Source organism: Coregonus lavaretus (assembly GCF_964263955.1).
Source record: "Coregonus lavaretus genome assembly, chromosome: 36".
In the NCBI taxonomy this organism is placed as follows: Eukaryota; Metazoa; Chordata; class Actinopteri; order Salmoniformes; family Salmonidae; genus Coregonus; species Coregonus lavaretus.
This window is the reverse complement of record NC_140023.1, coordinates 30,140,381-30,163,328: the sequence shown is the minus strand read 5'-3', so window position 1 is coordinate 30,163,328 and position 22,948 is coordinate 30,140,381. Positions and strand designations below refer to the sequence as shown.

The following is a 22,948-nucleotide window of genomic DNA, read 5'->3' as shown; positions in this document are numbered from 1 at the left end:
TTCTGGTTCATTAGGGGTTCAAGCAGTGAGTGGCGCAGTGGTCTAAGGCACTGCAGCACAGTGCTAGCTGTGCCACTAGAGATCCTGGTTCGAATCCAGGCTCTGTCGTAGCCGGCCGCGACCGGGAGACCCATGGGGCGCCGCGCAATTGGCCCAGCGTCGTCCAGGGTAGGGGAGGGAATGGCCGGCAGGGATGTAGCTCAGTTGATAGAGCATGGTGTTTGCAACGCCAGGGTTGTGGGTTCGTTTCCCACAGGGGGTATGAAAAAAAAAAAATAATAATAATGTAAGTCGCTCTGGATAAGAGCGTCTGCTAAATGACTAAAATGTAATGTAAATGTGAAGCTGGTGAAACCCTATTGTATTTGTTCCAGTTCATTATTGTTATTATTATTATGTACCTTTTTCTGCCGTTTTGGTGAAAAATGTCAAATTCCCAAGAGATGAAAAGGCTCAGGAATGTGCAACTTAGCAAAATGGTAAAGGCCCAAGGGCACACTCTCTCATGCAATACCATGCCAATTGGCCATATGGTGGCACTAAAACAAGCGATTGAAAATGCAAACTTTGAAAGGTCAGCCCCTGCACCCTGTGTGACCATGAAATGTAGTCCATACGTCCCACTCCTCACACGGAACAAACTTGCCTCAAAATCCATAAAGTCTGCCATGATGGATTTTCCGCCATTTTGAATTTTGTGAAAAACACTTAAAATGCTACTCCTCTGGCACCGAATGACCAATCATTGCAAAACTTGATATATGGCATCTATGGACCAAGGTCTGTACACACACTATAATCCAGGATAGTACGTCAAAAAACATGGTTGCAACTTACCAATAAACACTCAAGTGGGAGTGGTCTGCCACAAACGCATATATATCAGTCACGGATATTTGCATTGTAACGAAACTTGGTACACATGTTCCAAACAATGTGAGGACTCAACATATGCAAGCACATTCATATTGACCACACGGTGGCACTATAACGGGCACATGTTTATAGCTCTTGATCTGTTTGACTCAGAGTGATGAAATTTGGCACACATGCTTAAGGATATGAGTCTAGCTAACCTGTAAAATATGGTTGAGTTTGGCCACATTGTGACGCTGTTGGACAGGAAAAAACATTCATGTAAGCTCATTGTCTCATAGCAGACATATTGTTTCAGCTAGAGTTTTGGAAAATAGTGCATTTGAAGATGTGCATTCGAACAATAGATGCTAAATGATATACCAAATTTGGTTCCGATCGGTCAGCGGTTCTGTGAAAGAAGACGTTTAAAGTAGTCATTAAAAGTATCCCAAAATACAGATGTAGGCACACAGACACACACAGTCACACAGAAACACACACACACACACACACACATTGGAATTGCATTGAAAATAGGGCAGGGCTTATTCATTAAATCAACAAGTGTTATAAAGATTTGCTGTGTTATATTTATGTAGATTGCAAGATGGAAAAGGTATTAGATATACAGGGTCATCTGAATGAAAGACAGGGGGGTGAATGTAGGGAGGTTTAAAATGCTCAGTTGTTGATCCTTGGGTTTAGATTTAGTGGATGATTTTATAATGGTCAAAATATGGCAATATGCCTGTACATTAACTAATAACCTACATTCAATTGCTGGTTGTGTATTAATTGTGTTAACTTGTCCTGATTGGATATTTCTGCTACAGAGTGACAGAAACGGATGCAGTTAAACTGAGTTATACAGGGTCATTAACATGAGGCAGCAGGTTTCTAAAGCACAAAAGAGAGAAAGTATGTTATTGGATCCATGGGAATTGTTTGAGCCACTTGTGCATGTTATGATACTTAAAATATTGCAATCATGTTTGGCATTTGTCTATATCCACTCAAATGTACTTGTGCATTGTTATCACATTTATAAAAAGTTCAATCTATTTATATTTGTAAGTGTCTGTTATAGATCATTTAGTGAACATCTTCAATGGCCACATTCAACGGCCACATTCAAAAAATTTCACTTTTAAAAGTATATTGCCGAGTGAAAGTTTATCAGACAACCGAAAATCTGACATTTGCCTGGTCGTCCATGAGCAAAGTGGGTATCAAGGTAAGCATGTGAACATTTTTATTGACCGAGTCATTGGTGCTTCCTGCTTTAGTTTTAGCTTCTAAGCAGGAATCAGGAGGATAGAATTATGGTCAGATTTGCCAAACGGAGGGCGAGGGAGAGTCTCTGTGTGTGGTGTAAAGGTGGTCTAGAGTTTTTTTCCCTCTGGTTGCACATTTAACATGCTGGTACAAAATGAGGTAAAACGGATTTAAGTTTCCCTGCATTAAAGTCCCCGGCCACTAGGATCGCATCCTCCGGATGAGCGTTTTCCTGTTTGATTATGGTCGTATACAGTTCATTGAGTGCGGTCTTAGTGCCAGCATCGGTTTGTGGTGGTAAATAGACAGCTACGAAGAATATAGATGAAAACTTTCTTATTTTGTTGCATTACAACCTGTAATTTAAATTGATTTTTATTTGGATTTCATGTAATGGACATACACAAAATAGTCAAAATTGGTGAAGTGAAATGAAAAAAATAACTTGTTTAAAAAAAGAAAATACGGAAAACTGGTGCGTGCATATGTATTCACCCCCTTTGCTGTGAAGCACCTAAACAAGATTTTCAATTTTTTTAATCTTATTTCTTGTTTGTTTCACAATAAAAAATATTTGCATCTTCAAAGTGGTAGGCATGTTGTGTAAATCAAATGATACAAACCCCAAAAAAATCCATTTTAATTCTAGGTTGTAAGGCAACAAAATAGGAAAAATGCAAAGGGGGGTGAATACTTTCGCAAGCGACCTTCACCCCTTGTCTTACCAGAGGCTGCTGTTCTATCCTGCCGATACAGTGTATAACCCGCCAGCTGTATGTTATTAATGTCTTCTTTCAGCCACAACTCGGTGAAACATAAGTTATTACAGTTTTTAATGTCCTGTTGGTAGGATATACGTGCTTGTAGTTCTTCCACTTTCTTATCAAGCGATTGTAAGTTGGCCAATAGTATCGATGGCAAAGGCACTCGTCGCAGGCTCCTTACTAGGCACCCCGATCTCCTTCCGCGATATCTCCTTTTCTTTATACTGCGAATGACGGGTATGAGGGCCCTGTCGGGTGTTTGAAGTAAATCCCTCGTCCGACTCATTAAATATATTTTTTTTGTCCAGTTCAAGGTGAGTAATCGCTGTTCTGATGTCCAGAAGCTATTTTCGGTCATAAGAGACGGTAGCAGCAACATTATGTACAAAATAAGTTACGAACAATGCGAAAAAAACGCCTTCATAAATGTGTCACAAATCATCTATAACAGTATGTAATGCTCTATAAAGGGTTCATAAATTTGGCATGACGGTATGGCATAACCACCAATGTCAAATGTGCACCATTTAATTATGGAAGTCCAGAGAGGATATACATTACATATAGAGAAGTATGTGGACACCCATTCAAATAGTGGATTCCACTATTTCAGCCACACCCGGTGTTGAAAGATGTATAAATTATAAAATTGAGCACACCGCCATGCAATCTCCATAGACAAACATTGGCAGTAGAATGTCCTTACTGAAGAGCTCAGTGACTTTCAACGTGGCACCGTCAAATTTCTACCCTGCTATAGCTGCCCCGGTCAACTGTAAGTGCTGTTATTGTGAAGTGGAAATGGCTCAGTGGAAACGGCTCAGTCGTGAAGTGGTAGGACACACAAGCTCACAAAACGGACCGCCAAGTGCAGAAAAACGTAGCGCGTAAGAATTGTCTGTCCTCGGTTGCAACACTCACTACGAGTTCCAAACTGCCTCTGGAAGCAACGTCAGGAGCTTCATGAAATGGGTTTCCATGGCTGAGCAGCCACACACAAGTCTAAGATCACCATGTGCAATGCCACGTGTTGGCTGGAGTGGTGTAAAGCTCGCCGCCATTGGACTGGAGCAGTGGAAACGCGTTCTCTGGAGTGCTGAATCACGCCTCACCACCTGGACGAATCTGGGTTTGGGGGATGCCAGGAGAATGCTACCTGCCCCAATGCATAGTGCCAATTGTAAAGTTTTATGGAGGAGGAATAATGGTCTGGGGCTGTTTTTCATGGTTCGGGCTAGGACCCTTAGTTCCAGTGAAGGGAAATCTTAACGCTACAGCATACAATGACATTCTAGACGATTCTGTGTTTTCAATTTCTGGCAACAGTTTGGGGAAGGCCCTTTCCTGTTTCAGCATGACAATGCCCCCATGCACAAAGCAAGGTCCATACAGAAATGGTTTGTCAAGATCAGTGTGGAAGAACTTGACTGGCCTGCACAGAGCCCTGACCTCAACCCCATTGAACACCTTTTGGATGAATTGGAACGCCGACTGCAAGCCAGGCGTAATCGCTCAACATCAGTGCCCGACCTCACTAATGCTGTTGTGGCTGAATGGAAGCAAGTTCCCGAAGCAATGTTAATAATATAATAATAATATGCCATTTAGAAGACGCTTTTATCCAAAGCGACTTACAGTCATGTGTGCATACATTTTTACGTATGGGTGGTCCCGGGGATCGAACCCACTACCCTGGCGTTGCAAGCGCTATGCTCTACCAATTGAGCTACAGAGGACCAACATCTAGTGGTGGAAAGCCTTCCTAGAAGAATAGAGGCTGTTATAGCAGCAAAGGGGGGACCAACTCCAACTTCATATTAATTTCCATGATTTGAATGAGATGTTCGATGAACGGGTGTCCACATACATTTGGTCATGTAGTGTACCAATAAAACAATTATTCCATTGTTATGTCGAGATCACAACTTATTTATTTCATGATCACGTCATGACAAAAGTTATTTTGTCGAGATCACAAGATGATTTTCTCATGATCACGACATAATAAAAGTTGATTTGTCGAGATCACAAGATAAACTCTATGAATAGTAGCGGACCAATTGATGATAGACTGACAGTATGGCTGAGGCGGCAGAGCCCACAGTAGATCAGTGCATGCAGTACCAAGAGTGTGCAAAGCTATCACCAAGGCAAAGGGTGGCTATTTGAAGAATCTCAAATATAAAATATATTTTGATTTGTTTAACACTTTTTTGGTTACTACATTATTCCATATGTGTTATTTCATAGTTTTGATGTCTTCATTATTATTCTACAATGTAGAAAATAGTAAAAAATTAAGAAAAACCTTTGAATGAGTAGGTGTGTCCAAACTTTTGACTGGTAGTGTATGTCTTCCACGTTTGTGACATATGATGTGAAATCTGACACCACTTGAAGCTGGGATGTCCCTCCTACCATTTCATTCGCTCTTCCAACTCTCCATCAACTCCTGGCTGAACAGCTACTGACAATGCACATGCCTGGAATCCTTACATCGTAGTGCAGCAGGAGAGAGTGGTTTCGTCGCTCTAGCACATTCAGAGATCGATTTATAGCCAACTTTATCAAAGTAATCTAAAATAATTCATAGATTTTAAACGGACAATATGTGTGACTCGATTCAGGAAACTGGGCATATGTTGCACGTCGCTGCTTCACAGGAGAGGCATTTGAACGTAAAACATTTTTTGAATATGTGAACTTTCATGTGCCTTAATATCAATCTTGTATGCCATCTGTAAATACTAATCAAATTGTTAAATTACGAGCCTAGTTGGTTTAGTCACGGAAAAAGACAGGAACCTTCCCACTGGCCATGATTGGCTGAGATAATGGGTGGGCTGGACATGCTGAGAGATGAGTTCGGATTGGTCTGCCATGTAGCACACTTCTGTCTATAACATGAGCTGTTCAGTATGTTTAGGTAATCGTTTCTAATGTGGCATTTTTGAAAGGTATCACGAAGAACTGCAAAAGTGTCGCTAATGCTCTCCACTTTTAGGAGGTCCGAGTTTTGAAATCAGTGGAATTCCTGGTGGAAGCAGAGTATGATCGTTAAGGAGACGGAGAAAAGTCTGGCGTTTGATTGTAAATATGCGGAGTTGAAAAGAGAACACACAAAGGCTGTTGTATAAAACACCTGTCTCCGGATTACATCTTCAAACTAAGGGCAACCATGGCATCCGTGACAGAGAGGGAGAAGCATTTATCCATGTATACGGGTATTGTGTGTAGGCCAGTGACAAAAAAAATCTCAATTTAAATTGTTTTAAATTCAGGCTGTAACACAACAAAATGTGGAAAAAGTCAAGTGGTGTGAATACTTTCTGAAGGCACTGTATATATAAAACAAAGGTCAATCACGTTTTTGACTGCACTGGGCCTTTAAAACTGCAACATTTTCTTCTAATGAAGTGGCGTCAGAGAAGATGGCTGCCGTTTTACAGCCCTCTAACCAATTGTACTATTATGTGTGTTTTTGTCGCGTTATTTGTAATTTATTCTGTACATAATGTTTCTGCCACTGTTTGTTATGACCAAAAAGAGCTTCTGGATATCTGGACAGTGATTACTCTCCTCGTATTGGACAAAGATTTTTTCTTCAACGAGTCAGACACAAAGGATATCCTACAGACACTCGACAAGGCCCAAATCCCTGTCATTCGCATGAGAAAGAGACAGAGATATCGTGGATGTAGGTCGGGGTGCCTTGTAAGGATCCGACGGCGAGCGAGTAAACTGCCTCTTCCATCATCCTATTAGCCAATGTTCAATCATTTGAAAACAAATTGGACGACCTACGATTAAGGCTATCCTACCAACGGGACATTAAAAACTGTAATATCTTACAATATGTTTCACCAAGTTGTGGCTGAACGACGACATGGATAACATGTGACGGGATATACACTACATCGGCAGGATAGAACGGCTGATTCCGGTAAGACAAGGGGTGGCTGTCTGTGTATATTTGTAAACAACATCTGGTGCATAAAATCTAATACTAAGGAAGTCTCTAGGTTTTGCTCGCCTGAGGTAGAGTATCTCATGATAAGCTGTAGACCACACTATTTACAAAGAGACTTTTCATCTATATTTTTCGTAGCTGTCTATCTACCACCACAAACTGATGTTGGCATTAAGATTGCACTCATTGAGCTGTATAAGGCCATGAGTAAACAGGAAAACGCTCATCCAGAGGCATCGCTCCTAGTGGCCGGGGCCTTTAATGCAGGGAAACTTAAATCCGTTCTACCTAATTTCTACCAGCATGTTAAATGTGCAACCAGAGGAAAAAAAACTCTAGACCACCTTTACTCCACACACAGAGACGCATACAAAGCTCTCCCTTGCCCTCCATTTTGCAAATCTGACCATAACTCTATCCTCCTGATTCCTGCTTATAAGCAAAAACTAAAGCAGGAAGCACCAGTGACTCGGTTAATAAAAAAGTGGTCAGACGACGCAGATGCTAAGCTACAGGACTGTTTTGCTAGCACAAACTGGAATATGTTCCGCGATTCTTCAGATAGCATTGAGGAGTACACCACATCAGTCACTGGCTTCATCAATAAGTGCATCGATGACGTCATCCCCCCGTGACCGTACGTACATACCCCAACCAGAAGCCATGGATTACAGGCTACCCGGACTATTTGCACTGCCCCCCACCCCCACCCCCACCCCCACCCCCACCCCCACCCCATCCCCCTCTTTTAAGGTGCTGTTACTCTGTTTATTATTTATGCATAGGCATAACTCTACCCACATGTAAATATTACCTCAATTACCTCGACTAGCCGGTGCCCCCGCACATTGACTCTGCACCGGTACCCCCCTGTATAAAGCCTCCCTACTGTTATTTTATTTTACTGCTGCTCTTTAGTTATTTGCTTTAATTTTTTTACTTAACACTTTTTCTATTTGCATTGTTGGTTAAGGGCTTGTAAGTAAGCATTTCACTGTAATGTCTACACCTGTTGTATTCGGCGCATGTGGCAACTAAAATTTAATTTAATTTGATTATGACAAAATGTGTAGAATTAAAATGTTTTGCCGTGAGGTGGGGGGCCCCCCAACCAAATCCCGCTTAGGGCCCCCAAGATGCTAGAGCCGGCACTGACTCCAAACAAAAGACAATGAAAAAATGGACTAAACTCGTAAATGATGGTTATGAAATAAACCAAAATTTGTTTCTCACAAGTGTAGCAGGTTGTGAATTCTGTAAACAACGTTTCCACTCAAAGAATGAGAACGGTAAATGACTGTAGGCTAATTATTACATGCGTTAATTAATGTAACTAAATGACGGGGATTAACGGTACGTTCACTAGACCTACTGGTGACACATGTAATGGGGAACTTAGAAGAATAAACAATCAAAGGGCAAACAATTCACACAATGAAACAATGAATGCGCAAGAATTGGTGGGAGACAGCAGAGCGCATTCTGGACAGATGAGTGTATACATTCTGGAGAGAGACGCGCCATATGTTAGCTACACACCCCTCCCGTTCTTCTTGTCTCAACATTTTAAATTATACTCAAGACACATTATCTTCACAAATATCACCCTATTGCCACGCGCACTGCCCAAATTGCAGATTGCTTGCTTCCCAAATAGGCATAGCCCAATCCACAGCTATTTTTGTAAAGAAGCTAATGATTCTACATGGCTAAGTCATGCTCTCTGGTGAAGTATTTTGAATAATTGTATTTAGACTGGAGTAATTATACAACTTTGGCAAAACATCAATTTACTTTAGGGCAAGCCAGCATCCGAACAGTGCACTGTGCACCCGCCAACTTTCCTTTCCAATTCACAAGTGGCTGAAACCAGAGATCTGTATATAATGCCGAGATCCTCATATCTCTGCCCTAACAATGGGAGTCGTTGTCCCAAAGGCGGGAAGGCAGGCGACAAGCTTAGGGCTGCATATTAAGCCCATAGAAAAGCATTAAGCTTTTTCTGGACAGATTCTGGCGTGTCTGAGCCCTCTCAAAGCAGAAAGCATCCGATCGAGCGAAACAGGGCCCCTCTGTCTTTATGTAGCCCATGTATCTGATGCTGTATGGTGTTGAGAATATTAGATTTATTATTTTGTATGTGTTTCTGTGTGCTGCCTGGAGTGTGAATAAGAATGAAAGCTGTTTTCTAGACAGACGTCTTTTAACACAGTTGTGAAAGCAGTGTCAATCGGCTTTCCTAAAAGCGCCTTATTAAACCAGATCAGCAGATTATGCCATTTTTCCTGCTTCATTGTTTACCTAAAGCTGCCCAACACTAAACACACTGCTGACCAAGCTCCCTCTGTCTGAATCTGACACACTATTAAAATGGCTGTCATTCCATTAGGGGCTGGGTTTACAGATTTACATTTACATTTTAGTCATTTAGCAGACGCTCTTATCCAGAGCGACTTACAGTTAGTGAGTGCATACATTTTCATACTGGCCCCCCGTGGGAAACGAACCCACAACCCTGGCGTTGCAAGCGCCATGCTCTACCAACTGAGCTACAGGTGAATTAAAGAGATAGTTCACCCAAATTCAAAACATTTCATATTTTTTTCCTTACCCTGTAAGCAGTCTTTAGACAAGAAGAGACAGCAATCCATGATTTGGTTTTGTTTACCTGGATGCTCTCATCAAATGCTAACATTGGTTTTTGGACTAAAATGCTGAAGGTGACGGAAGCTATAGGTGACAAAACCAAAGAATGGATTGCTGTCTCTCCTTGTCCAAAGACTACTTACAGAGTAAGGTAACCAATATGTAATTTTTGTAATTTCCTGTCGAGTATCAACAATATTTTCCTGTAGCTAACTCATCTTACTTTTGGTAACAATTGTGACCGACCGCCTTGATTTGGTCTTATGTAGCAAAATTTGAAATTGTGTTTTTTACATTGGATAAAAGCAGAGACACAGAGCTACAAAATGGTATATCATACTCTGCATTTGAGGAACAATCGGAAAGTAATTCTGCTTTGAAAGTTGATCAAATGTATGCACTCACTAACTGTAAGTCGCTCTGGATGAGAGCGTCTGCAAAATTACTAAAATGTAAATGTAAAACAAACTTGTAACCTCACTATTGAGAAAATGGCCTTTAAATGTTTTGATACCTACTGGAGAGCTTTTCTTTGTCTACACCCATTCAGCATCATTCACACCCTCTTAAGCTTAGCCCCACCCATCTCTTTAAGGGTTGATCCGAGCGTTCTGTCCTAACAACAACAGTCAAGCACCCAAGCTAACTTGCTAACGTTGGCTAGCTTGCTAGATACTTCCAGACACAAATGAGAGAACAGCTCACTGACCATTGTACACGCCCTAGCAGAGCTGGTTAGGCTGTTCTTATGTTATCCAGAGCGCTGGTGACCACAACTATGCTGCTGGCAACAATTTATGCTTTTTGCCAACGTTTACTGACACTGGCCATATTCAACGGGTGTTGAGCATTCGTAAATGCGTCAGTTATTCTGCGCTCTAGCACACTCAGACGAGAATGCTCTGAAATCGGAGTAGATAGCCAGAGAAAATTTACCAGCTACGTCTATCAACAGTTGTCGCTGTGATATTCTATTGAAATGGTTACTTGCATAGTGGAGTCTTTTGTTAAGACATGTAGCTAGCTAGCTAGGTAAACAATTAACCATAATCCCAACTCATGACGTTACTACCCTGCATGAATCTGCAGGTAGCTAACCAACCAGGTTCAATGTTAGCTAGCTAACATTAGGCTATAACTAGCAAAGCAAATGGCTCTGAGATACGAATAATAAGATCATAGACGTAATGTTAGGTAGCGAGCCAGCCAGCTAACGTTAGCTAGCTTGCTAACAGTACACTTTAACTCGAAATGATACGACTTTCTGTCAAAATTAGAAACGTGTAATATCTGAAAATGTAGCTATCTAGACTATCTTACCCGTATACATCATGGTTGGACGCTTCTCCCTGTCACGGATGCCATGGTTTCCCTTAGTTTGAAGATGTAATCCGGATACATGTGTTTTCTCCATCTCCTTAGTTATCATACTCTAATTCCACTGATTTCAAAACTCTGTCCTCCAGAAAGTGGAGAGCAACACTTATGCAGTTCTACTACGTGATAAAAAAAATTCAAAGCCAGGATTACCTACACGTATTGACCAGCTCAAATAGACAGAAGCGTGCTATATGGCAGACCAATCCGAACTCATCTCTCGGCATGTCCAGCCCACTCATTATCTCAGCCAATCATGGCTAGCGGGAAGGTTGCTGTCTTTTTCTGTGGCTAAACCAACTAGGCTCGTAATTTAACAATTGTATTCGTATTTACAGATGGCATACAAGTCTGTTATTAAGGCACACATGTTCCAGAAGGCATTTCTGCCAAAAAACGCATTCTGTACTAAAAAAAAAAAGAAAAAAAAGGAGACGCAACCAAGGCCTAAAAACCAACCCTCTTGGGATTTCCCCTGCTCACACCTATCTATCCCTGTTGTCCATCCATCTTCCACTAACTGTCCATGTTATCCCCCATCCTTCCTGTCCTTCATTATCTTTCCCTCTCTCACACATGCAGTTTCTCTTCCATCCTCAACTGGCGATCCCTGTCACCGGCCTATTTCACATCTCTCCCTTCACGTCAGTCCCTGATTACATACCTCACTAATCAGCATCTGTCTCCTCACTCTATCACACACACAAACACACACACACACAATGTGAGGGGTTGTGGGAAACATCAAGCCAGCCTGCGTCAAGCATTTCCTGGATAAACACTAATGATGTCAACAAAGACACACACAGGCGCTGTGTTTTTGCCCCTTGTGTTGGGATCAGCAGATAGGATATACTGCTGTGAAACAAACATGGTCTCATTAGAATATGTCAAAATAGTCATATTTAACCATTACGTAGTAATATGTCACCTAAACTGACATATTACTTATATTACTTACTTATATGTTACTTATAGTAACCAGGTTTCCATCCAACCATTTCATGCGGATGAATTACCTAATGCAAAAATCAGCAATTTTGTTGGTAACATTTCCCCAATGTCGACAAAACAAAATACTCTAGAGAAGGTGGGATAATTAATTTGTTGGTGAAATAGATCATGATAATCGATGTTGAAACGCATCATGTCGAAGTAAACTTGGAGTCACGCGATGATATATTACATTCTACCACAACCACGATGTGGAAAAGCATGCAGAGTTTAAAGGCAGATGAAATAAGTTATGATGAACTACATAACCACCATAAGTTATGAACTTATGAAATAAGTTAAGTGCACGGTGATAAGCTTCATGCAAAATTCCATCGGTAGAGTTAAATGCGATGGAAACATATTGAACTTCAGTTTCTTTTATCCGTTACACAGAAACTTTAAGCGCGAAAGTGCTTTCATGTGCATTACGTCATCACGCAAAGCTTTTTTTATCAGAAAGTCAGTTTGATGGAAACATACTTCTGGTGGAAAAATGCACATTTAATTTATTGTGGATTTGAGAATATTTGCATGAAAATCTGTCACCAATTGTATGGAAACCTAGCTAGTGATCCACTTTAAACCTAATAGTGACATATTACATACATTTAACTTAGAATGACATATTATTTAAAGTGCCTTGCAAACGCATTCAGACCTCTTGGATTTCTTCACATTTTATTGTGTTACAAAGTGTGATTCAAATGGTTTAATTGCCATTTTTTGTCAACAATCTACACAAAATACTCTAAGGTCAAAGTGGATAAATAAAAATGTATAACTAAAATATAGTTGTTGCATAAGTATTCAGCCCCTTTGGGCGGCAGGTAGCTTAGTGGTTAAGAGCGTTTTGCCAGTAACCGAAAGGTCACTGGTTCTAATCCCCGAGCCGACTAGGTGAAAAATCTGTCGATGTGCCCTTGAGCAAGGCACTTAACCCTAATTGCTCCTGTAAGTCGCTCTGGATAAGAGCGTCTGCTAAATGACCAATTATTATTTATTTGTTTAGGTAAGCCTAAATTAGTTCCGGAATAAAATGTGGCTTAACAAATCACATAATAAGTTACATGGACTCACTCTTTTTGAAATAATAGGGGTTGACATTATTTTTGAATGACTAACCCTTCCTCTGTCCCCCATAGATAGAACATCTGTAAGGTCCCTCAGTCAAGTATTGAATTTCAAGCACAGATTCAACTACAAAGACCAGGGAGCTTTTGAAAAGCCTCATAAAGAAGGGCAGTGATTGGTAAATCGGTAACAATAACAAAACAGACATTGAATATCTCTTTAAGCATGGTCAAGTTAATCATTTTGCTGTGGATTATATATTAAACAACCCAGACACATCAAAGATATAGTCGTCCTTCTGAACTAAGCTGCAGGACAGGAATGAAACTGCTCAGGGATGTTACCATGAGGCAATTGGTGATTTTAAAACATTCAATGACTGTGATGGGAGAAAACTGAGGATGGATCAACAACATTGTAGTTACTCCACAATAATGACCTAAATGACAGAGTGAAAAGAAGAATACAAATATACAGAATAAAAATATTCCAAAACATGCATCTTGTATGCAACAAGGTACTAAAGTAAAAAAACACAGCAAAGGAATACACTTTTTGGCCTAAATGCAAAGCCTTATGTTTGGGGCAAATCCAACACAACACATCACTGAGTAACTGCCTCCTTATTTTCAAGCATTGTGGTGCCTGCATCATGGAATGGGTATGCTTGTTATCGGCAAATACTGGGGAGTTTTTCAAGATAAAAATAAACGGGCTGGAGCTAAGTACAGGCAAAATCCTAGAGAAAAACCTGCTTCAGTCTGCTTTACACTAGAGAATGGGAGAGGAATTCACCTTCAGCTGGACAATAAACTACAACACAAGGCCAAATCTACACTGGAGTTGCTTACCGTGAATGTTCCTGAGTGGCCAAGTTACAGTTTTAACTTAAATCTGCTTGAAAATCTATGGCAAGACTTGAAAATTGCTGTCTATCCATGATCCCCAACATCTTGACAGAGCTTGAAGAATTTTGAAAATAATAGCGGGAAATATTACACAATCCAGGTGTGCAAAGCTCTTAAAGACACCCAGAAAGACTGACAGCTGTCATCAATGCCAAAGCTGTTTCTAACATGTATTGACTCAGGGAGCTGAATACTTATGCAACGACTATATTTTAGTCATTTAATTTCTATGAATCTTCTTCAACTTTCACAGAGTATTTTGTGTAGATTGTTGACAAAAATCTATTTTTATCTTACTTTGTAACACAATCAAATGTGAAGAAATCAAAGGGGTCTGAATACTTTTGCAAGGCACTGTATATGTCACTATATAGTGATATATTCGTTATATGTCACATAGCATAGTTAGGGTCAGAGACAAGTTTAATGGTTAGGATTAAGATTCCACAATGTGTTCTAGATAGGAAAGAGGAAAGAGACCATGTAGACTTCATCCATCCAGACCCACCTTGAAGATGTCTGCTTCTGTAATGGTCCTTCGGTTTGGTGGGATGGGCTCGGGCGTTGCCATCACACTTTGGTTGCTCATATCTGTGATACACAATGTAAAGAACTATTAATGTTGTTCAGTTCACTCATGGATAAATGAACAATGTTATAATTCATCCCCCATCTCCCCATGCAATCAAATGTCAGCAGTTTAAAGTCCCACTTAATCTAGAAATATTACTGTGGCTAAATACTTTCTCCGCAACTTGGAGAGAGGGTGAGAAGCTGCTCCCAAAACAGAAAGGGATAGTATGTGTGAGAGAGAGAGAGAGAGAGAGAGAGAGAGAGAGAGAGAGAGAGAGAGAGAGAGAGAGAGAGAGAGAGAGAGTGTGAAAGAGGAACAGTGAGAGTGAGATGGGAGAAAAAGAGTGAAAGAGAAAGGAAATTGTGTGTGAGAGAGAGAGAAAAATAGGGAAACAGAGAGCGTGGGACACAGGGACGTCTTTCATGGCCTCCCTTGGAAAACGCGAGAGAGCGGAGCCCCGATTGCCACTGCTGTGCCATGCGTCCTGGCCAAGAACAGACTAATGCGCTGTCTGGCGCCCTGCCTGGGGCCTTGTTAATCCGATACCCAGCTCTGCATCGTTCCCCCCGCTCATTAAAACTGTACCCGCACGCATGCCCCCTCTTTGCCAGCCTCGCCAACCCCTGACCCCCACACTCAGCCCCGTCAACCCCTCAATCACACACACAGCAGTGCCCATGATGGACCGCTTAGCTACTGGTGACTGGCACTCAGTTTAATGTGTGATTGGACTCTATAGGAAATGTGGATGTAAGGGCATTCTGTATGTACCTGCATGTGCGTTGGTATGTACTTGCATCTGTACACTTGGAAGCTTCAGGACGTACACTATACAAAGCAGGACACAAAGCAGGGTACCCAATAAGACGATATACCGTTAGCCTACTGTAATACAGGTTGAAAACTTCCAGCTCCAGCCCCCTGTCAGGTGTATTGTAGCTGTACTGTCAAGGTGGGCAGTGCCAGTGTGGGCAGTGCCAGTCTCTCACCTGGTGGAGGTGCCAGGGATGGGCCGCCCTGTGTCCACCAGCACGCACCAGCAGTACCCAGTGGACGGGTGACACTGGACAGGCTTGTAGAGGCCCCCTTGGGCACAGTCGGGCACGAACACCGCCTCGTTCTTGTGCTGCCGCGCTTCCTCCTGGGCCGACTGCTGCTCCTGGTCACATGACGAGGCTGAGGGATCAGGGGTAAGGGGAGGAGCAGAGAGAACAGATCACCACATCTCAAGTCAGCGCAGTGAAGATGGTTCACCTTGGTAAACACACACCCACACACAGTATATCTGGGGAAAATTCATTTAAACACACCATTGTTATAAAACAAACGCGTGGTTTCTTTTCTCTTGACATTGCTCCCATCCCTATCCATATTCTGTGACTAACTGCAGCGTCAGACCCCAGACCCCACAGAAGATGAACCAGAAGGTAGCAGAAGTAAAACAAACGTGTGCTGACAGACATGGTCACCATGTTCCTAGCTCCTTGCCAACTTTGCAGTATTTTGTTTTGTATTGTTGTTATTTCTTACATTATTACCTACAGACGGAAATAACTTTTGGATATTAGATCAACGGTCGCTCACCAGCATTTCAACCAGAAATTTGACTTTCCTGAATTGAATCCTTTATTCGTACCCCCGAGGCATTTCCCCTCATCCCAGGGGCTGCTCCAAGATGCCGCCGACAGAGAAGAGGAATATGGAGTGGGCTTTTAGTCTGACTCAGGAGGCGGTTATACCATCCACCGCTTCCGAGTATATTACTCGCTAATGTTCAGTCCCTAGACAATAAAATAGACGAGCTCAGGGCGAGGATCTCATTCCAGAGAGACATCAGGGACTGTAACATACTCTGTTTCACGGAATCATAGCTCTCAACGGATATACTATCCCAGTCCATACAGCCAGCAGGGTTCTCTGTACATCAAGCAGACAGGAAGAAAGAACTCTCCAGAAAGAAGAAATGCAGAGGTGTATTTCATGATTAACTACTCATGGTGTGATTGTGGTAACGTACAGGAACTCAAGTCCTTTTGTTCTCTCGATTTGGAAAACCTCACAATCGAATCCCTAGAGAATTGTTTTTGGTAATCGTCACGGCCGTGTATATACCCCCTCAAGCCGACACCGCGACGGCTTTCAAGGAACTACACTGGACTTTGTGCCAACTGGAAACTGCATATCTTGAGGTTGCATTTATTGTAGCTGGGGACTTTAATAAAGCAAGTCTGAGGAACCACTACCGAAGTTTTATCAACACATTGCCTGTGCTACTCGCTCAATAAATATTATTGACCATTGCTACTCCCTCTTCTGGGACGGCTACAAGGCCCTCCCCTGCCCTCCGTTCCGCAAATCAGATCACACCTCCATTTTACTCCTCCTTTTTCTATAGGCAGAAACTTAAACAGGAAGTACCCGTGGTAACGTTGGTCTGACCAATCGGAATCTATGCTTCAAGATTGTTTTGATCGCGCGGATTGGGATTTGTTCCGGGTTGCCTCTGAGAATAACATTGACGTATACACTGACTCGGTGGCTGAGATCATCAGGAAGTGCATAGAGGATGTTGTTTCCACTGTTACTATAAGAACTTACCCAAACAAAAAGCGTGTTAACCCTCGCAAGGCTGCAGACCCAGATGGCATACTTAGCCGCGTCCTCAGACCTGCTGGCTGGAATGTTTACGGACATATTCAATCTCTCCCTATCCTAGTCTGTTGTCCCCACTTGCTTCAAGATGTCCACCATTCTTTTAGGGAAGGGCATTTTACCTTTTTTGACTGTTTGAGTACTCACATTATTTTTTATTCGAGCACTCAAGTACTCAAATACATTTTTAGAAGACTGAGAAGAAATGTGCATATGTATCTATATGCAAACAGTGAGCAACAATGCCTAATTTATCATAACTATTACAGACAACAAATCCTAATTGGTAAATTGCCCCATATATATATATTGTCAATAAAAAAACAAGTGCCATTTAATATGTGTTTATTGAAACTATAATATCAACTGTTTAAGATTGTGGAACACAATCTTCAAAAAGGTAAAAACCTCAGCAGTGTGGCGCTTGCCTGTAGAAGCCTATGGCTGTGCAATGGCATAGCCTTGTTTTGTTAATTTTGCAGACAAGATGCTCTTATTTCCCGAGCCCTTATCACAGTCAAGACACCTATTTTATAAGTAAAAAAACATGATGTAATATAACAGAATACAATAGAACAAAATAGTGCGAAGTGATTCACGTCTCGCTTCTGGAACAGTTCTTCTTAGAGTGATGATTTGAAACGGGGCTCAATTTGGCAAGTTGAAAGACCAATTTTTCAGGGTTACAAACCATAATCAAACAAAAGTCTTCTTTTCGATATACAGATGTTCGATAGAGTTTATTATGCCTGTTCCTTGGAATATTCTAAATGGATAAAAAAATTATACATTGAACACTGCATGGGGATGAATTATGGCCAGGACATCTGTTTCGTGAGTAGGCCTAGACTTAATGATTCTGATGAAAATACGCTCTTTGTCTTTATCAAACTAATGTTTTTGCATATGTTCAGTGTGGAACCGGTCTATGTTTAGGAGGGTAATAGCTTAGGCTAACCAATTCTAAATGCCACTAGCAGATCGTATGTTTGTCACTAACATTAGTTACCACAACCACAAAGTTATAAACCCTCTACAGTGAGGGAAAAAAGTATTTGATCCCCTGCTGATTTTGTAAGTTTGCCCACTGACAAAGACATGATCAGTCTATAATTTTAATGGTAGGTTTATTTGAACAGTGAGAGACAGAATAGCAACAAAAAAATCCAGAAAAAAAACGCATGTCAAAAATGTTATACATTGATTTGCATTTTAATGAGGGAAATAAGTATTTGACCCCTCTGCAAAACATGACTTAGTATTTGGTGGCAAAACCATTGTTGGCAATCACAGAGGTCAGACGTTTCTTGTAGTTGGCCACCAGGTTTGCACATATCTCAGGAGGGATTATGTTCCACTCCTCTTTGCAGATCTTCTCCAAGTCATTAAGGTTTCGAGGCTGACGTTTGGCAACTCAAACCTTCAGCTCCCTCCACATATTTTCTATGGGATTAAGGTCTGGAGACTAGCTGGGCCACTCCAGGACTTTAATGTGCCTCTTCTTGAGCCACTCCTTTGTTGCCTTGGCCATGTGTTTTGGGTCATTGTCATGCTGGAATATCCATCCACAATGCCCTGGCTGAGGGAAGGAGGTTCTCACCCAAGATTTGATGGTACATGGCCCCGTCCATCGTCCCTTTGATGCAGTGAAGTTGTCCTGTCCCCTTAGCAGAAAAACACAGCCAAAGCATAATGTTTCCACCTCCATGTTTGACGGTGGGGATGGTGTTCTTGGGGTCATAGGAAGCATTCCTCCTCCTCCAAACACGGCGAGTTGAGTTGATGCCAAAGAGCTCGATTTTGGTCTCATCTGACCACAACAGTTTCACCCAGTTCTCCTCTGAATCATTCAGATGTTCATTGGCAAACTTCAGATGGCCCTGTATATGTGCTTTCTTGAGCAGGGGGACCTTGCGGGCGCTGCAGGATTTCAGTCCTTCACGGCGTAGTGTGTTACCAATTGTTTTCTTGGTGACTATGGTCCCAGCTACCTTGAGATCATTGACAAGATCCTCCCGTGTAGTTCTAGGCTGATTCCTCACCGTTCTCATGATCATTGCAACTCCACGAGGTGAGATCTTGCATGGAGCCCCAGGCCGAGGGAGATTGACAGTTCTTTTGTATTTCTTCCATTTGCGAATAATCACACCAACTGTTGTCACCTTCTCACCAAGCTGCTTGGCGATGTTCTTGCAGCCCATTCCAGCCTTGTGTAGGTCTACAATCTTGTCCCTGACATCCTTGGAGAGCTCTTTGGTCTTGGCCATGGTGGAGGGTTTGGAATCTGATTGATTGATTGCTTCTGTGGACAGGTGTCTTTTATACAGGTAACAAACTGAGATTAGGAGCACTCCCTTTAAGAGTGTGCTCCTAATCTCAGCTCGTTACCTGTTTAAAAGACACCTGGGGGTCAAATACTTATTTCCCTCATTAAAATGCAAATCAATTTATAACATTTTTGACATGTGTTTTTCTGTATTTTTTTGTTGTTATTCTGTCTCTCACTGTTCAAATAAACCTACCATTGAAATTATAGACTGATCATTTCTTTGTCAGTGGGCAAACGTACAAAATCAGAAGGGGATCAAATACTTTTTTCCCTCACTGTACATGTTCGCTTCTTAAAATCAGATTTTAAACCTAACCCTAACCTTAACCAAACTGTTAGCGTTATGCCTAACCTTAAAAAAAAAAAAAGCATTTTCATGCATTTTTACGATATAGTCAATTTTGATTTTGTGGCTGTGGTAACTAGTGACAACCGCAAAGTACCCTAAATGGAAAATGGAAAATATTCAAAATCTACAGCTCATTGTTGGAACACAGATATCCCTACTTCAGTCAACAACTCTATTTAGAAATTGTGCTAAAACTGTCGTAATTTGGCAAGGAATGTAGCTTGTGTATCCCATCAGTTAGATCCAGTTGAAGTCGGAAGTTTAGATACACTTAGGTTGGAGTCATTAAAACTTGTTTTTCAACCACTCCACTAATTTCTTGTTAACAAACAATAGTTTTGGCAAGTCGGTTAGGACATCTACTTTGTGCATGACACAAGTAATTTTTCCAACAATTGTTTACAGACAGATTATTTCACTTATGATTCACTGTATCACAATTCCAGTGGGTCAGAAGTTTACATACACTAAGTTGATTGTGCCTTTTCACAGCTTGGAAAATTCCAGAAAATGATGTCATTGCTTTAGAAGCTTCTGGTAGGCTAATTGCCATCATTTGAGTCAACTGAAGGTGTACCTGTGGATGTATTTCAAGGCCTACCTTCAAACTCAGTGCCTCTTTGCTTGACATCATGGGAAAATCAAAAGAAATCAGCCAAGACCTCAGAAAAAAATTTGTAGACCTCCACAAGTCTGGTTCATCCTTGGGAGCAATTTCTAAACGCCTGAATGTACCACGTTCATCTGTACAAATAGTACGCAAGTATAAACACCATGGGACCACACAGCCATCATACCGCTCAGGAAGGAGACGCATTCTGTCTCCTAGAGATGAATGTACTTTGGTGCGAAAAGTGCAAATCAATTCCAGAACAACAGCAAAGGACCTTGTGAAGATAATGGAGGAAACGGGTACAAAAGTTTCTATATCCACAGTAAAACGAGTCCTATATCGACATAACCTGAAAGGCCGCTCAGCAAGGAAGAAGCCACTGCTCCAAAACCGCCATAAAAAAGCCAGACTACGGTTTGCAACTGCACATGGGGACAAAGATCGTACTTTCTGGAGAAATGTCCTCTGGTCTGATGAAACATAAATAGAACTGTTTGGCCATAATGACCATCGTTATGTTTGGAAGAAAAAGGGGGTGGCTTGCAAGCTGAAGAACCCCATCCCAACCGTGAAGCACGGGGGTGGCAGCATCATGCTGAGGGGGTGCTTTGCTGCAGGAGGGACTGGTGCACTTCACAAAATAGATGGCATCATGAGGAAGGAAAATTATGTGGATATATTGAAGCAACATCTTAAGACATCAGTCAGGAAGTTAAAGCTTGGTTGCAAATGGCTCTTCCAAATGAACAATGACACTAAGCATACTTCCAAAGTTGTGGCAAAATGGCTTAAGGACAACAAAGTAAAGTTATTGGAGTAATCATCACAAAGCCCTGACCTCAATCCTATAGAAAATGTGTGGGCAGAACTGAAAAAGCGTGTGCGAGCAAGGAGGCCTACAAACCTGATTCCGTTACACCAGCTCTGTCAGGAGGAATGGGCCAAAATTCACCCAACTTATTGTGGGAAGCTTGTGGAAGGCTACCCGAAACGTTTGACCCAAATTAAACAATTTAAAGACAATGCTACCAAATACTAATTGAGTGTATGTAAACTTCTGAAATCACTCTCTACTATTATTCTGACAATTCACATTCTTAAAATAAAGTGGTGATCCTAACTGACCTAAGACAGGGAATTTTTACTAGGATTAAATGTCAGGAATTGTGAAAAACTGAGTTTAAATGTATTTGGCTAAGGTGTATGTAAACTTCCGACTTCAACTGTACGTTTTTATATTCATTTATTTCTGTAGGTGCAAACAGCACGAGTGTGTAGAGGGAGCAGTCGAAACGCAATTGAGTGAGGAGTGAGACACGGAGGGGAAAGGGAATTTAGTGAGCAGAACTGTGTGATGCTTGGCTTCGTTTATTTTTTGTTGTGTCCCTGAAATGCACATGCACAAATGGAACACTAGAGTCAAAGCAAATGAATGTTGTTTTCAAGACAAAATTTAGACCAAATAGTTATACAGTATTAGAAAAATATATATCTCTGGTTAAAGATCGAGTTTTGAGGTCAGTTCGAGTACTCGAGTACTTGATTACTCATTCCCATCCCTACATTGTTCCTGTACCCAAGAAAGCGAAGATAACTAAACTAAATGACTAATCGCCCAGTAGCACTCACTTCTGTCATCATGAAGTGCTTTGAGAGGCTAGTTAAGGATAATGATCATATCACCTTGTCAGAGACGGCGTAGGTGTGGTGTGGAATCAAATGCAGGATGCAGATGCAAGTCCAAAATACAAAATAATAAAGTCCACAGAATGAACGGCTACAAACAGAGCCGGAGGCACAAGGAAAATAACGCACTCAGCGTAAAAATACAACAAACGCACAACAGTGCGGACTCTCTATAAAAATAGAGCACAAACTGACTGGCAACACCTGCTGACATGGAACAACTACACACAACCACACGACAGAAACAACGAGAACTTAAAGGACACATAATCAAGACAAAATGAGAAACAGGTGTACCAAAACAGACCAAACCAAACGAACACAGAAACAACGAACGGTGGCAGCTAGTACTCCGGGGACGACGACCGCCGAAGCCTGCCCGAACAAGGAGAAGGAGCAGCCTCGGCAGAAACCGTGACAGTACCCCCCCCTTGACGCGTGGCTCCAGCCGTGCGCCGACCCCGGCCTCGGGGACGACCAGGAGGACGCGGAGCAGGGCGCGTGGGATGACCACGATGGAACTCAGTCAGAAGAGACAGGTCTAAGATATCTCTCCTCGGCACCCAGCACCGCTCCTCCGGACCGTACCCCTCCCACTCCACGAGATATTGGAGACCCCCCATCCGGCGTCTCGAATCCAGGATGGACCGAACTGTGTACGCCGGAGCCCCCTCGATGTCCAGCGGGGGCGGAGGAGTCTCTGCTATCTCACAGTCCTGGAGTGGACCAGCTACCACTGGCCTGAGGAGAGACACATGGAACGAGGGGTTAATATTCTTATAATCAATAGGAAGTTCTAATCTGTAACACACCTCGTTCAACCTCCTCAGGACTTTAAAAGGCCCCACAAACCGCCGACCCAGCTTCCGGCAGGGCAGGC

The 22,948-nt window shown here is 41.9% G+C and overlaps 1 protein-coding gene across 4 annotated transcripts in view; it reads right to left on the bottom strand.

Moving 5' to 3' along the window:
* The window catches only part of smoc2 (SPARC related modular calcium binding 2), a 92,403-nt gene that overhangs the window by 7,866 nt on the left and 61,589 nt on the right, over nucleotides 1–22,948 (bottom strand). For 2 of the 4 annotated variants that reach the window (XM_084153320.1, XM_084153321.1), the window contains exons 8-10: nucleotides 15,429–15,615; nucleotides 15,211–15,267; nucleotides 14,374–14,456 (exon numbers count right to left, since the gene is read on the bottom strand). In XM_084153320.1, the coding sequence (XP_084009446.1) occupies nucleotides 14,374–14,456; nucleotides 15,211–15,267; nucleotides 15,429–15,615 (327 nt within the window). The remainder of the gene's footprint in view (nucleotides 1–14,373; nucleotides 14,457–15,210; nucleotides 15,268–15,428; nucleotides 15,616–22,948) is intronic. The other 2 variants (XM_084153322.1, XM_084153323.1) reach the window with 1 other exon arrangement.